This window comes from Panthera pardus, unplaced genomic scaffold (assembly GCF_024362965.1).
Source record: "Panthera pardus isolate Hobbes unplaced genomic scaffold, ASM2436296v1 HiC_scaffold_7, whole genome shotgun sequence".
NCBI classification, from domain to species: Eukaryota; Metazoa; Chordata; class Mammalia; order Carnivora; family Felidae; genus Panthera; species Panthera pardus.
The window spans coordinates 73,558,983-73,575,589 of NW_026527002.1; the positions used below are offsets into that span (position 1 = coordinate 73,558,983).

The 16,607-nt window shown below is 42.3% G+C and overlaps 1 protein-coding gene across 9 annotated transcripts in view; it reads left to right on the top strand.

Annotated features, from left to right (window-relative positions):
• PHF20L1 (PHD finger protein 20 like 1) overlaps window positions 1–16,607 on the top strand; it is an 86,204-nt gene that overhangs the window by 49,015 nt on the left and 20,582 nt on the right. For 8 of the 9 annotated variants that reach the window (XM_053896512.1, XM_019459812.2, XM_053896511.1 and 5 more), the window contains 2 exons: window positions 750–857; window positions 15,089–15,253. In XM_053896512.1, coding sequence (XP_053752487.1) covers window positions 750–857; window positions 15,089–15,253 — 273 coding nt within the window. The remainder of the gene's footprint in view (window positions 1–749; window positions 858–15,088; window positions 15,254–16,607) is intronic. The other variant, XM_053896516.1, reaches the window with a different exon arrangement.

Here is a 16,607-nt window from a genome sequence, read left to right on the forward strand (position 1 = left end):
TCAAATATTCTGTAGATTAGCCAGCTGGAGTTGGGTCCCTGAGAGTGGATTAAATATGTTTGATAAATTGTAGGCTACATCATTCTGATTTGGAACAATAGTTGAGTATATGTGATGAGTCCGTTTTAAGTAGAATACCCTAGGATATTGCTTTCACATCCATTCCTTTTTTTTTAAAGTACACGTGAATGGGAAGAAGGGTATTTTAAACTTTGGGGGAAAAATCAGTTTAATTAAGTAAGTTTTTGCACTGTGTTCCTAGCCTTCATTGTACACACTGGGAAGTGTTGGAAGACTGAAGGAATTACTTACGGATCGATCTAGTTTTTTATTTTTCCAAAGGAAAGAATTTCATTACGTTCTTTTTAAAATCTGATATATTTTCTCATTCAATTCTCCGTGGAAATGCTGAGTCTCCTCAGTCAGGTCTTTCTTAAATTATGGAATTTCTTTCTTGCCACATCAGGGAACTGAGTATATTACTCATTTAAGATTTTAACTACTGTCTGTGTTAACTTCAAGGTGTCAGGAGTTGGGATTTCTCAACACTGCTAATGAAGACCCCCTCTTAGAGCCCAATAAGCTAATCAGGAGTTCCAGACCCATGACAGGAACAGTTTAATTGAATCCATCCGCTGGGCAGGTGACTGGAATAGCTGATTAAAACATAAATGCCGCTTTTAGGTTAACCACAGAACAACGACTCAAGATCAGTCACGATGGCTAACTTTGTCACTCCTGTCATGTAGGTAAGAGAAGAGAGAAGGATAAGGAAAGAAAAGAGAAGAAAGACAAAGATCACTACAAACCAAAACAGAAGAAGAAAAAGAAAAAGAAAAAGAAATCCAAGCAGCATGGTAAGTACGCTAAAATGGTGATTACTGTTTCTTAAAATTCTCAGATTCTGTCGCTTTTTCTGTGTTCTTCCACCAAAATGGAGATAGGACAAGATCCTCATGTTGTTGAGGACCTGGGAAGTCCCTGTAGATTGTCTTTGGCTTTTGCCAGTTTTGAAAATCTGTAACAGTGTTCACTGTAGTCTGTGAATTAATCCATCTGTACACCAGTCATCACAGCCGATTAGAGATTTTCATTTCCGGCATTATGGTGGACTAGATACCCTTGTCAAGTATGCTTCAGTATACTGAAGGAATTATTTTCAGTTGAGAATTACAATCCCTAGAATTAGCTTTCGAAAGTGAGGATTAAATAAAGCCATTTGTAGAAACAGTTGAAAAACTGATTTTTATTATCAATAGCCTGTCTAAAGGATATCTTCTTAATCCTGTACTTGAAGGCTGAAGGAAAATGATGACAAAGGAGTGTTTGAGATGTCAGAAGAAATGATAAGCAAAGAAAATGTAAATACGTGAATAAATCTGAACATTGATTATATAAATCATTCTGAGTTGTGGGCAGAAACAACAAAATGTTAGAGAACAGAAATGTGTACCAATAATAACAGCTTTTAAATTGAGAAGGGCATATGTGTATTTCAGTGTTTTAAAGGTCTTGTTTTGGAAGAGGAAAAGAAAGAAATGTATTGCTTGAAGACTCCTACAGGTTAAATCTGCAGTGTAGAATTGCTAACATGAATACTAAAAGGATGGAAACATGGGGTATAATTTCCAGAGTAACAGTAAGAAAATGTAATGAAAAACCCATCCAAAGGAAGGTGATACAGAAAGAAAAACATCAAAGAAGAAAAATACAAATTACAAAATAGAATAGTAGACATAAATCCAAATATATCCATAATTATAGTGAGAGAGATGATCATAATTGATTTAAAAAATCCAGTTAAAGGTTATTTTTAACAGACCAATCTAAATATAGGAATAGAGAGGACAGCAATGTTGGGGGTGGGGGGAAAGCATGGGAAAAAATGTGAGCAAATACAAACCCAGAGGAAAGTTGGAGTAGATACATTCATGTCAAAGAAAATAGTCATTAAAGGAAAAATCATTTCTAGAGATAGGCGACTATGTAATGGGAAATGTTCAGTTCACTTTATATCTTTCTAGATGTAAAATTTCCACATTTTATTACTGAATAAATTCATCATATCTTTCGTAGTAATTAATGAACAAAACTCAAAAGTATTCTGTAAGGAAAAGAAAGGTGGTGGCAGCACAGGTGACCTCACAGCTCCTGTCAGGGACGCTGAACTCAGCAGCTGCAGAGCCGAAGGGTTTTCTCAGTCGCCAGCAGGTATTAAAGATGACTGGCGACAGCCCTGAGCAGATGTCAGCACTCTCTAGAGATGGGGTGACGCAGACTATGGTTGCTGACTGCGGTAGAGTTAAGTCAGTGTTAAAAAGATAACTAGAAAAACCTCGTATGTTTAGAAATCATGCCACACATTTTTAAATAATTCGTGGATCAGAGAATGGTGTCAGAAGGAAGGTGAGATGTCAAGAACTTACGAGATGATGAAATTACATATCGAAACTTGAGAATGTGGTTAAGATGGCACTTCCAGAAGAATATGTATTGTCATAGATATTTTTGTTAGAAAAGAAGGCTGAAAGTCAACTAAGCCTTTAGCTTAAGAAGTTTGACATGAGCAGGTTCAAAAAAAGTACTAGTAAATAAACATTCGAGTAGAAATTAGTGAACTACAAATAAAATTCTAGAAACAAATAAAAAATGCCAAAATTAATTGATTAAAAACTAACAGAATGAGCAAACCACTGGGAACACTGGTTAAGGAAGAAAGACAAAATGCACAAATAAGTGAGATTAGAAACCAAAGGGAATAGAACTACAGATGTTCCAGACCTAAAACGAAGAAAATATAAACAACTTTATGCAGTGAACTTGAGAGGTATCAACCTGAATAGTCCTCAAACCTGAAAAGAAATTTAATTAGTATTTTAAAATCTTGCCACAAAGAAAAAGCCCCGACCCAAAAAGTTTTGTTGCCAGTTTTTACCAACTGTTAAAGGAATAGATTATTCCAAACTTACATAAATTATTTCAGAATTTAAAAAAAGAGAACATTCCTTTAGTAGGGAGAATAGTGTCCCTCGAAAATCTACGTCTGACTCTCGGTCCTTGTACCTGTGAATGTGCCTGTATTTAGAAGTAAGATCTCTGCCGATGTGATTAAGAATGAGATAGTCTGGGGGCGCCTGGGTGGCTCAGTCGGTTAAGCGACCAACTTCGGCTCAGGTCATGATCTCACGGTCCGTGAGTTCGAGCCCCGCGTCAGGCTCTGTGCTGGCAGCTCAGAGCCTGGAGCCTGCTTCAGATTCTGTGTCTCCCTCTCTCTCTGGCCCTCCCCCATTCATGCTGTGTCTCTCTCTGTCTCAAAAATAAATAAACATTAAAAAAAAAAAAAGAATGAGATAGTCTGGGGGGCGCCTGGGTGGCTCAGTCATTTAGGCGTCCGACTTCAGCTCAGGTCATGATCTCACAGTCGGTGGGTTCGAGCCCCCCGTTGGGCTCTGCGCTGACAGCTCAGAGCCTGAAACCTGCTTCGGATTCGGTGTCTCCCTCTCTCTCTGCCCCTCCCCCACTCACACTCTGTCTCTCTCTGTCTCTTGAAAATAAATAAATGTTAAAAAAAAATTAAAAAAAAATAAAAGAATGAGATCATCTGGGATTTGAGTGGATACTAGAGCCAATGAAAAGGAGGGGGAGATTTGGAACCCACAGGGGAGAAGGCCGTGTGAGGACACAGGCAGCGATCGGAGTGATGCCATCCCAAGCCAGGGCACTGGAGCCACCAGACACCGCAAGAGGCAAGGAAGGATTTGCCCCTAGATACTTGTGAGGGAGAGGGCCCTGTTGACACCGAGTTTTTGACTTCTGGCCTTCAGAACTATGGCAGAATAAACTTCTGTTGTTCTGATCCACCAAGTTTGTGATAGTTTGTCGGAGCAGCCCTAGGAAACTAATACAACTCCGAATTCATTTTAGATTATTTAAATAACTTGGCTCAAAATCAGAAGAGAACAGTATGGGAAAGCTCAGTTCTAGGCATTTCTCATTTGTGGACACAGATACAGAACTCACAAGCAAATGTTATGGAATTAAGTCCAGCAATGTATTAAAACCTATGACCACATAGGGTTGGAATGCACAGTTGGTTTGACATTAGAAAATCCATTGGTGAAATTCACCACAGTAACAGTTGAAGGGCAACAAACATTACTGTCTTTCTATATGTAGAAAAACCATTTGATACATCCATGTGTCCTTACACTTAGCAAAAAAAGTTACGACTAGCTGGTTATAAAACTTTATTTAGAAACATTAAAGAAGGACTAAATACATGGGAGATAATTCACGTTCATTGGTTAGTAGATTCAATATTGAGAAGATGTCACTTCATGCTAAATAAATTTACAGGTTCAGTGCTGATCTTAAAACTTAACAGTGGTAAAGAGCCTAAAATAAAATAGCCAATCTTGAAGAAGAACGAAGAGAAGAATTACCATTTCACAATAGTTTAAGGCAGTGAGGCATTGGGAAAGAATAGATGTATTGATTGAGGACAGGCTCATGCAAAACATATACAGATATAAAACCTTGGTTTGTACAGAGCTGGCATTCTTAGATTAGATAGAGGGTGAGCTTTTCAGTAATTGGTATGAGAACAGTTTTATTCCATAAAAATGAAATTGGACTGCTACCTAACACCATACCCAGAAATCCGTTCCAGGATGATTAACGATGAAATGTGTGGAAGACAAAACTGTAAAACTTTGAAAGGCAGTATAGGAAAGCATCTTTATGATCTTTGAGTAGGGAAGGATTTCTAAACAAAAAGTGCTAATCTTAAAGAAAGGGGTTGAAAATTTGACTAGACTGAGATTGGCGGGTTACACTTGAGAGGGGTCCAGCGACAACTAGATAAAGCAGAAGAAAGGATCCATGAACTCAAAGGCAGAGCAGCAGAACTCATCCAGTCAGAGCAGCCAAAAGAAAAAATGAAAACAAGTTACAATAGATTAAGGGGCTCTGGGACAACATCACATGGACTAACTACCTTATGGGGGTCCCAGAAGGTGAAAAGATAATTCATGCAAATGGAAATCAGAAGAAAGCTGGAGTAGCTATATTCCTATCAGACAAAATAGACTTGAAAACAGGCAGTAATAAGAGGCAAAGATAGGTGCCACATAGTGATAAAGGGGTCAGTCCAACAAAAGGGTACGAAATTCATACATACTTATGCATCCTACATAGGAGCACCTAAATACAGAAGGCAACTATTGCCAGATCTAAAGGGAGAAGTACACAGCAATACGATAATAGTAGGGTATTTTTAACATTCCACTTCTATCAATGGATAGACCATCCAGACTGAAAATCAACAAGGAAACCACCTTAAATGACATGTTAGATCAGATGGACTTAACAGATATATTAGAACATTCTGTCCCAAAGGAGCAGATAACAAATTCTTCTCAAGTGAACGTGGAACATTTTCCAGGTTAGATCAGATGTTAGGCCACAAAAGAAATCTTAATAAATTTAAGGGGATTTAAATCCTATCAAGCATCTTTTCTGATCACAATAAATAGTATGAAACTAGAAATGAATTAAATGGAGAAAACTGGGAACTTCACAAATACGTGGAGATTAAACTACATACTCCTGAACAATCAGGGAGTCAAAGAAGAAATCAAAGGAGAAATAAAATGCCTCAAGACAAACGAAAATGAAAATACGCCAAAATTTGTGAGCTATAGCAAAAACAATTAAAAAAAATTTTTTTTAATGTTTTTTTATTTTTGAGAGAGAGAGCATGAGCAGGGGAGGGGCAGAGAGAGAGGGAGACACAGAATCTGAGGCAGGCTCCAAGCTGTCAGCATGGAGCCCGATGCGGGGCTTGAACTCATGAACTGTGAGATCATGACCTGAGCTGAAGTCTGACGCTTAGCCGACTGAGCCACCCAGGCACCCCACAAAATCAGTTGTAAGACAGGAGTTCCTAGGGATAAATGCTTACTTCAAGAAACAAGAAAAGTCTCAACCTAACTATTCATCTCAAGGAAATAGAAATAGCAGAAGAAACAAAGCCCAAATGTAGTAGAAGGAAGGAAATAATAAAGATTAGAGCAGAAATCAATGAAATAGAGACCCAAAAGACAGTAGACAAAATCAGCAAAACTAAGATACTGGTACTTTGAAAAAGCGAACAAAATTGATAAGCCTTTAACTAGATTTACCAGGAAAAGAGCAGAATCAAATAAATAGAATGGAACAGGAGATGTTACAACTGATGTCATGTATTTAAAGATTTGTCAGGCACTATTGTGAGCAATTATATGCCAACACATTGGACCACCTAGAAGAAATGGATAAATTCCTAGAATCATACTAACTACCAGCACTAAATAAAATGAAATAGAAAATCTCAATCGACTGGTTACTAGTAAGGAGATTGAATCATAATCAAAAACCTCCCAACAGAGAGAAGTCCAGGCCTCACTGGGGAATTCTACCAGGTATTAAAAGAAGAATTAACACGAGACTCTTCTCTCAAAGTCTTCCAAACTCTTCCAAAACACAGAAGAGGAGGAAACTCTTTCAGACTTGTTTTGTGAGGCCAGCATTACCCTGGTGGTACCAAAAGCAGATAAGGACACTTTAAGAAAATTACAGGCCAGTATCCCTGAGGAACACTAATGCAGAAATCATCAACAAAATGTTACCAAACCAAACTCGGTAATCTACTAAGTGGATCAGACACCATGATCAAGTGGAATTTATTCTAAGGATACAAAAATGGTTCAACATCTGCAAATAAGTCAGTGTGATATGCTACATTTACCAAATAAAGGATAAAAATCATATCATCTCAATAGATGAGGAAAAAGCATTTGACAATATTCAGTATTTATGATAAAAACGCCCAACAAAGCAGTATAGAAAACTCTAAAGACTCCATCAAAAAACTATTAGAACTAATAAGCAAATTTAGCAGATTTGCAGGATACAAATCAATATACAAAAATCTTGCATTTCTGTACGATAACAACAAACCACCTGAAAGAGAAATGAAGAAAACAATCCTATTTACAACTGTATCAAAAAGAATAAAATACTTAGAAATAAACTTAACCAAGGAAGTGAAAGACCTGTGTATTTAAAAAAAACAACCACAACAAAACTATGAGATGTTAATGAAAGAAATTGAAGAAGATGCAAGTAAATGGAAAGATATTCTGTGCTTGTGACCTAGAAGAATCAGTATTGTTAAAATACCCATACTACCCCAAACAATCTACAGATTCATTACAATCCCCATCAACATTCCAAGGGCATTTTTCAGAGAAGTGGAATAAATAATCCTAACGTTTGTGTGGAACCACAAAAAAAGCCAAACAGCCAAAGCAACCTTGAGAAAGAACAAAGCTGGGGGCATTGCACTCTGACTTCAAACTGTACTACAAAGCTACAGTAAATAAAACAGCATGTAGCATAAAAACATACACCTAAATTAATGGAAGATATATAACCCAGAGGTAAAATCTCACATATATGGTCAACTTATGACCGTGGAGTCAAGAATATACAATAGGAAAAGGGCAGTGTCTTCAATAAGTAGCACTGGGAATACCGGACAGCTACATGCATGAAAATGAAACTTGACCACTATCTTATACCAAACACAAAAATTAACTGAAGGTGGATTAAAGACGTGAATGTAAGCCTTGAGACCATAAAACTCCTAGAAGAAAACATAGGTGGTAATCTCCTTGCCATAGGTCTTGGTGATGAGTTCTTAAATCTGCTACCAAAAGCAAAAGCAACAAAAGCAAACGTAACTGAGCAAAAATAACATCCTGCTAAAAAGCTTCTTTACTGCAAAGGAAACCGTCAACAAAATGAAAAGGCAGCCTACTGAATAGGAGAAAATATTTGTAAATATACGTCTATTAAGGGGCTCATATCCACAATATATAGAAAACTCGTACAACTCAATAGCAGAAATACAATTCAATTAAAAAAAAAAAATGGGCAGTAGATCTAAACAGACATTTTTGCAAAGACATACAGATAGATAGATGGCCAAAAAAGGTGCAGGAAAAGATGCTCAACATCGTTAATCGTACAAAGATGCAAATCAAAACCACAATGAGATATCGCCTCACACCTGTTAGAACGGCTGTTGTCAAAAGACAAAAAAACAAGCAAACAAAAAAAAACAAGTGTTAGTTTGAATGTGGAGAGAAGGGAACTCTTGTGTACTATTGGTGGGAATGTAAATTGGTGCAGCCACTGTGGAAAACAGTATGGAGGTTCATCAAAATGTGAAAAATAGAATTACCGTGTCTAGCAATTCTACCATGGGCTCTTTGTCCAAAGAAAACAAAAACACTAACTTGGAGAGATATTTGCACCCCCGTATTCATTGTAGCATTATTCACAATAGCGAAGATATGGAAACAACCTAAGTGTCCACTGATGGATGAATGGTTAAAGAAATTGTGGTGTATACACACACACACAAGTCAGTCCTTAGGAAAAGAAGGAAATCTTGCCTTTTGTAAGAACGTGATGGACGTTGAGGGCTCATGTTACATGAAGTAAGTCAGAGAAAGACAAATACCACATCCTCTCATTTGTATGTGGAATCTTAAAAAACAAAAAAACCAGAAAGGAACAGCGTATAGATATGGAGAACAGATTATTGGTTGTCAAAAGCAGGGGACGGGGATGGGGAAATGGGGATATCAAAAGATAAAGGGAAAAAAAATTAAAAGAAATTCCCTTACAGAGAACAAAAGGAAAACCTTAAATAGAGTGAAAAGACAACACAAGCCATGAGAAAATACTGCAACACCTATATACCTGACACAGGATTCGAATCTACTTCAAACTTACAAGTGAAAAATAGAAAAATATCCAGTGTGAATATGGGCAAAGGTGTTAGTAGGTACTTCACAGAATTGAAAATCTTAAAATGATAACATGAATATGTAACATGACGCCCAATCTTATGAGAAGCTGGGTTCGTGTAATTTTGAGAACCCAGTGGACTCTCTTTCCCAGCTGCTAGAGAGGCGAAAATTACAAGGTGGGCGCGTCAGATGTCGCTGAAGCAGTGGAGACCACTGTCCGACCCTGTGGAAAACGGTCGGCCATCGGCAGGTTGTGCCTGCCACGTCCCTACAGCGCCTCACTAAGCTCACGGGACCCAGCAGGAGGCGTTTACAAGAATGTCCGTCTGTGCACTGGCACCGGCCCAGGTGTCCATCAGAAGTCACACGTCCACTCCTTGGAACCCATATCACCTTGTAAGTAAATCAATTATACCCACAGGAATCCCAGGAACAAAATGATGAGCTAAAAATCAAGTCATTGAAGAAGAAGACGTGTGATATTTTATTTACGGAAAGATCAAAAAGTTGTAACATGAAACTGTGATAGAGATGCAAAATAGTAAGAGCATATGGTAGCAAAAAGTAGCAGAAGCGTAAAGAAAAGCAAGAGCATGGGAAACTTTCCAGTGGTGGTGTGTAGAAACCAATTTGACGATAAATTTCATATTTAAAAAAAAAAAAGAAAAGAAAAGCAAGAGAATGGTGAGCAGACATTCAGGACCTTGGTAACCTCTGGGGTGGGGAAGGGAATTCATCAGTTCAAATCGGAAAATGGTACCGACGGGAACTTCAGAAGTGATGATAATATTCTCTGAAACTGCATGATGGGCACCCAAGTATTTTGTGTTATTGATATGCTTTATGTCCTACCTGGGTTTTTTTCATATTTATGAAACACTTTTTTTTTTTTTTTCATTTTTATTTATTTTTGAGAGACAGAGCACAAGTGGGGAGGGCCAGAGAGAGAAGGAGACAGAATCCAAAGCAGGCTCCAGGCTCCGAGCTGTAAGCACAGAGCCTGACGAGGGGCGGGGCTCGAACTCACAAACCGTGAGATCATGACCTGAGCCGAAGGAAGTCGGACATTTAACTGACTGAGCCACCCAGGCGCCCCTATGAAACACTTTTAAAAACCAGTTTTAAAAACTGTAAAGCCAACTGGGAAATTTCAGAGTGACCCATTGATGGTAAATTCTTCAGACTTTTAACTCTGTGAAGTTTCTGCATTCTCTATCTCTAAAGCTGCCAGAGTAAATACAAAGACATAGGATCAAACAGAATTGAAAAGCTTTTTGAAACCACTTTCCAGAGAGTGTCTCGAACATGTCCGGGCCTTCCTGTGCCTACATTGCCCACCCCTTCATGTAGAGCTCTGTGGGGCCTAGACTCCAGAGAACCTTAAAGTCAGGAAATTCTGGCACTTCAGAAACAAAAACCAGTAAGCACAAACCCATTTGATTCAGGATTTCCCTCCGGGGAGGATGAATCCTAATGTAGGCGTCAGAGAAACTTCAGACTGCAGGTAAAATGGCCAGAGGAACTCCCAAGTGGCCAGAGGCTATGGGGATTGGGTGGCCTTAGGTACTGCCGTGGGGACAGGAAGTGCCCAGGGCCGGAAGGGCCGGCTGTTCAAGCCCCCGTGTGCCATGTCAGCAACAGGTCTGTTCCAGGACTCGCTGGCAGACACACAATCTTAATATGCTAGCCTCCCGAGAAAGTGGGGGAAAGATAACAGGGAGGGGCTGGCAGGGAACAAGTGAGGAGTGGGCCTTCCTTGGCTATGCAGTGAGAGAGCATTTATGAGGATGCAGGGAGTGGTGGTCTGGAGGAAAGGAGGCTGATCAGGATTAGTAAGACTTGGAGAAAGAATTGGACATTTGCACCACTGAGTCGTGTTCCGCTAACCCTAGTTTTAAAGAGCCATTAAAAAGTAATCTTGGAAAACACGTTAATATATTTTTATTTTTTAATTAAAAAGAAAAGAACTTTATTTTTTTTTTACATATTAAAATCGGACCGATAGGGGCGCCTGGGTGGCTCAGTTGGTTAAGCGTCCGACTTCGGCTCAGGTCATGATCTCGTGGTCTGTGAGGTCGAGCCCCACGTCGAGCCCCGTGTCGGGCTCTGTGCTGACAGCTCGGAGCCTGCTTCGGATTCCGTGTCTCCCTCTCTCTCTGCCCCTCCCCCACTTGTGCTATGTCTCTCTCTGTGTATAAGAAAATTTTTTTAATAAGTAAAATCAGACCTATAAATGAAAATCTTAACTTTGTAGATAGAATCCTGGCAAATACTTAAAGATGCACAGAAGCTTTGCTCTTTATGCACTTTATACTCAGCAGGTGCAGTGCTGGATAATCACCGGCATCCTTGCAATTGATGATCACTTTGACAGTTTATTCTGGGCTATTTATATTCATCTTGGATGTGACACTCCTCTCCAGATCAAATTAGGAGGGTAGTCTTTAAGCTGGAAATGGGGGGTTTTAAATAATTTTAAAGACATCTTAATTTTAAAACATTCACATTATTTTTCCGGGGCACCTGGATGGCCCAGTCAGTAGAGCATGCGACTCTTGATCTCAGGGTCACGGGGGGAGTTCAAGCCCCACTTTGGGCATGGAGCCAACTTCAAAAACAGAAACATTATTCCTACTTGAGGTTCCTAATACGATATGTATTTTAATCTACAGTTACTACCACCAGGGAGTTTTGAAAATTCATCCTTAACACTGAGTGTTATTTTGCATATCCTGCCGGTGCTTATTATGTAGATGATATAAGCAGTTCACATTCGGTGCTTTGTTTCCTCTTCACATCGACTAACTCTAAATTTAGTGGGGCCTCTTCTCCCCATCTTGTAAACCGTGAGCTGAGACAGAGCGTCGTCCAAGCCCACGTGGCTAGTAAGCGGTGAAAGGCAGATTCAAACCCAGGCCGTGTGGCTTCGTTCTCAAGTTGGACTTTAACCATCATGCTCTGTTGTTACGCTACTTCCTGTGCCTTCGAGAGTGTTTGGCAGGTGGCGCGGCCTTCCCTCTAGCAAGCGTTGGCTGGTCTTCGCTGGCGTAGTAAGTTCTCGTGGTTGTCCGTATGAGCAGCCACCGTGTTGGGATTTAAGAGTGACGTCTTTGCCAGTTTTTACCTTTGTCACTTTGAGCCACAGTTGCTTCATCTCTTTGTCATATATCTGTAAGTATGAGAGAACCGAAGGCACACAGAGAGGGAAAAGAACGAGAGTGAGAAATGCCAGGAGAGTCCAGAACACTACGTAGAGAAAGCAAAGACTCCCTCCCAGGAGCTTATAAGCAAGCCTGTCAGTGTAGACGAAGAGGGATAAGAAGCATGTGCGGCTCTCTACTGGGAAGGTAGCAGTGACACAAAGTAAGTTCTGTGTATAGTGTAGAGAAGCCCCGGTGGTCGAGGAAGGGGCTTTATGTGGAGGACTACAGCTGATCTGACCTTGAAGCCAGCGGTGGCCTTTAGTCACGGTAGCCAGTGGGGACTAGAATGCAAGGTGCAGGTGTGGTGTAGACTGCCGAGTTGTGTTTGGCTGCTAATCCCACGCGGAGGGACGGTATGTCAGCGTGCCTTCTTTTTAACACCAAACTGAGATTTCTCCCGTTGTTTTTACACTCCGCTGTAGAAAATAGACTCCGCTTCTACTTTTACTTGGCTGAGAGGGCACTAGGGTCGGTAAAAGGGCAGCTTTCAAAGGTGAGCATTGGGTTCAGTTCCTCGCCGTGACGTCGATAGCTCACGTGACCTTTGGCGAGTTAGGTTAATGCTATAAACGTCCGTTTCCTCGCTTCGGAAATGGTAATAACAGTGCCTACTGTGTGGTTTCATTTTTGGGATTCAGTAAGGTAATCGTTGTAAAGTACTTAACACAGTGCCAGCTGGCATTCAGCAGACGGCCTTTTCGCGCCTGTGTCTGAGTCATGGCATTGGGTAAGCCGTGTAGAGTCACCGGGAGGCCGTGAGAGAGGTACAGGAACACCGCGCCACTCCGAGACCGCTTTGCAGTCTGACAGCGGTATCCGGGAGTGTCCCCACTCCTGACCTGCTGGGGGTGAGGCCCAGGCGTCAGCTTTAACAAGCTTTCTAGTTTGTGTAGACGGTAAATGTCGAAGTCCCCTGGTAACACTTTCTGGTTGAGCGTAAGGCTCGGTAGTCAGACTCAGGTTCGAAGGCTGGCTTTGCCGCGGAGAGAGATGTACTGTTCGGCAGTTTAATTTACGTAACCTTTTCTGCCTCTGCTCTTCCGCTTGTAAAATGGCACCAAGCCTGCTTAGCTCCCTTGTCGGATGGCTGTGAGTGAGGACTGAGACATTTAATATACCCGAAGCACTTGGAATCATGCTTGGCACACCAGGCTGCCCAAAGAATGCGGCCGTGCTGTAGTATTTATGGCGACCGCTCTATTACTGTCCGACTGCTGCTGTCACGGAAGTCTGTGTATCGGTGACATAAAACAACACGAATTTATTAAAGTTCTCTGAAGGTCAGAAGTCCATAATGGGCCTCGGGGGAACTACAGTCCTTTCGGGAGGCTCTCGGGGAGAAGCCATTTACTTGCCCTTCCCAGATTCCCGGGGGCTGCTGCATGTGTTGGCTCATGCCCCCACCTCCATCTTCAAAGCCAGCAACGGGCCACTCAGGTCGTTCTCACTTCACGTCGCTGCGACACTGACTCTCCTGCCTTTCTCTTGCACCTTAGGGACTCTTCTGGCTGCATCAGGCCCACTCCGATGACCCGGGGTAATCTCCCTATTTGAGGTCTGATAAGCAGCCTCAATTCCCCTTTGCTCCAGAGCCCCGCACACTCACAGGTTGTGGGGATTAGGACGTGGACGTCTTGGGGGACAATTATTTTGCTGACCACAACCACCAACGTCACTTGGATGCACACAGTGCACACCAGCATTGGTGCTGCCCTTCTCCTGGAGCTTGCTTTCCTACCCTCGACCTTTCCTCCACCTCTTCCGCTCTGTTCTCCCTCTTTTTAGTCCCTAACCTGCCTCCGGTGACCTGTGCCTCACTCATACTCCGTTGTGGAAATAGCAGCCACCAGATGAGAACTTGCTCATCTGACCCACAACTGTGCACTTAGCTGCTTGTATCCATTTTCTCCTCCTTTGCCTCTACTAAAAGGGAGGCAGTGTCTGTCTTCAGTTCTTAAAATCCTGGCACTTGTCACCCTGCCTCTCCTCATTTTTAGATTTTGGAGACAATGTATAGGGTCTCCCATCTTTAAAAAGCCCTCCTCGGAACCCACATTCCTTCTCTGGTTCCTCCACCTCTCTCTTACTCGTCAGCCCCATCTCCGAACCCTGCTTTCACACTTGGCAGTTCAAGCAGAAGCCTGGAGATCACCCTCTGACCCTGTGTCAGCCCCTCCCCTGCAGTCCCCGGATCCCAGCATCTGCCTGTCCGACTCCACGCCCTCCTCCTTCCTCCCCTGCCGGGCCCTGGTGCCTCCGCCCGTGCCTCCCTGCGCCGTCTCTCACTGCACAGCTCCAGTGGGATTTCAGAGCCAGAACCGGACTTGCGTCACGCCCTTTTTGCTGCATTTCGAGCAGAACGCAAAATGAAAAACATGTTTAACCTGACCTGCTCCCGCCACTCTAGCCTCGTTTCTCCCTCCCCCCTTCACTGCGAGGCAGCCAGTCTCACAGGTTGTCACTTGTCAGACGTGCCAGGTGGTCGTCTGCCTCAGAACCTCCTTGTCTGCAGGACTCACGCTAAGTTGAGGAAGACAGGACTGGCATTAATTTCATTCAGAGGTTTTCTGCTGAAAAATTTATCAATGGATTGAATTGTCAGTGTAATAATTGACATGCTACCTACTAGAAGCACCTCTTTACAAATTGCAAAAAAAAAAAAAAAAAAAGGTCGATTTTCCATCTTGCACCTCTTACTACAGACATAGCCTTGATTATAATGGAGAGAAACTGTAGAGATAATCCTTTTTCACCTCTGGACCGGTTAACAAGACTTTATTGGTACCAGCTAGAACCCTGGTGCTCCCTGGTATGCAAATACTGCCCGGGGTGTGTTTCCCAGGTGTTCTTGCCAAACCTGGTTTATCAGATACACAGTGATCTAGCTGTTCCTGGGTAAGGAGAGAAAGAGGTGACATGGTTATCTTGTGTCTTGTAAAACATGGCTCTCTCGTTATTTTTATAGTGATTCTTCTTGATTACCTGACACTTTATTAATATTTCTTTATGTATCTTATGTTGCAGACTATTCAGACTATGAAGACAGTTCTCTAGAATTTCTGGAAAGGTGCTCTTCTCCACTAACTCGATCTTCTGGGAGTTCTCTGGCTCTGCGAAGCATGTTTACGGAGAAAAATACAACATATCAGTACCCAAGGGCAATTTTGTCAGTTGATCTTAGTGGTGAAAGTATGTGTAACTATGTAATGCTTAAAACAAGTCTTAAGATCCTTAAATGTGGAACTGAGATAACAACATGCTTTATTAAGGGCTTACGTGAGCAGGGCACGCCGTTTCAAAAGTTCTTCCATAAACTAATAAGAAAATCTCAGCATTAGAAATTTGAGCTACTTTTTAAACTCCTGTAAAGTAAAATTGGCTTCTGTAATTAGTTGAAGGGCAGATGGTAAAGAAACTCTTAGTGTGCACCGTGTGCTGGTCATAGGTATTTGCACATACATACTGGGAATCCGCCGGGTTTCCCCGAAAGCCCGGTCCTGACCGCGGGGTTGTTACCTTACCTTCCAGTGCTCTCAGCAGTCCAAGGGGAGCCTCTCCCGCTGGAGACCCTGACGGCAGTGGCTTGAGGACGACAGTCAGGGAACGAAGGATAAGGGACAGGGTCTTCGTCTTGGGATGGTTATGGCTGAGCTCACTTCCCGTCTTTTCCTTTCTGCTGAGGGCCCAGCGTGGTTGGTGCCGTGCTTCCTTTTGCACTGCTGCCTCCTGCTTAACTTCCAGGCCTGACTGCTGTCGAGCCCACTACGGAGAGTAGCATCTTCTCCCTTTTCTCCTAAAATAGGCGCCCAGCACTTTAGAGATGTATAGTCTTAAAATATGGGCGGGGGTTGGGGGGACAGAGGATTAGGAAAAAGGCCTCCCTCTGTTTCTAACACACACCAGTCCCCTGTCCCTTTTTGGGCCAGTGGCTCTTAAACCCAGGTGTACGTGATCATTGTTGCTGTGATGCCTTCCGAATCCCAATACAGAGACCTGTTGCGGAGCATGAGGGAGATTTCTGGAAGGGCAGATGCGGTTTTTGGCAAGATACGGTTTCTGAGTGATTCTTTGGGGCAGGGTGGCGGGGGTTGAAAATCACCTAAGAGCACCCCAGTTTGAGCCGTGAGGGCCTGAGTGTCCTCATTATACACAGAGCGCTGGAGAATGGAGATTATGTCCGGGCAGGCTGTGTTGCCAGAACTAGATGCTCGAGAGGGGAGGGAAAGGGTGTCGTGGGCGTGTGCTGTCGGTTCTGCTGTGTCTTCTGCCCCCTGTGTGACTGGGCACTGACCTGTGAGAAAGAACGGACGTTGCGGGGTGTAGGTCTTCGGCCAGGGGTTCTCAAACGCTAGCGTGCATCAGAACCACCTGGAGAGCTTGTGAAAAACACTTTTCTGGGCCTCACCCTCAGAATTCCTGATGTCAGGTGAGTTCTCGGGTGATGCTGATCTGGAATCCACACTCGGAGAATATGTCTGGGAAGATAGCGATAGATCAAGGGGTAGCAGTTGGAAGAGAATGGTGTTCTGTGGCCACTCAGTTG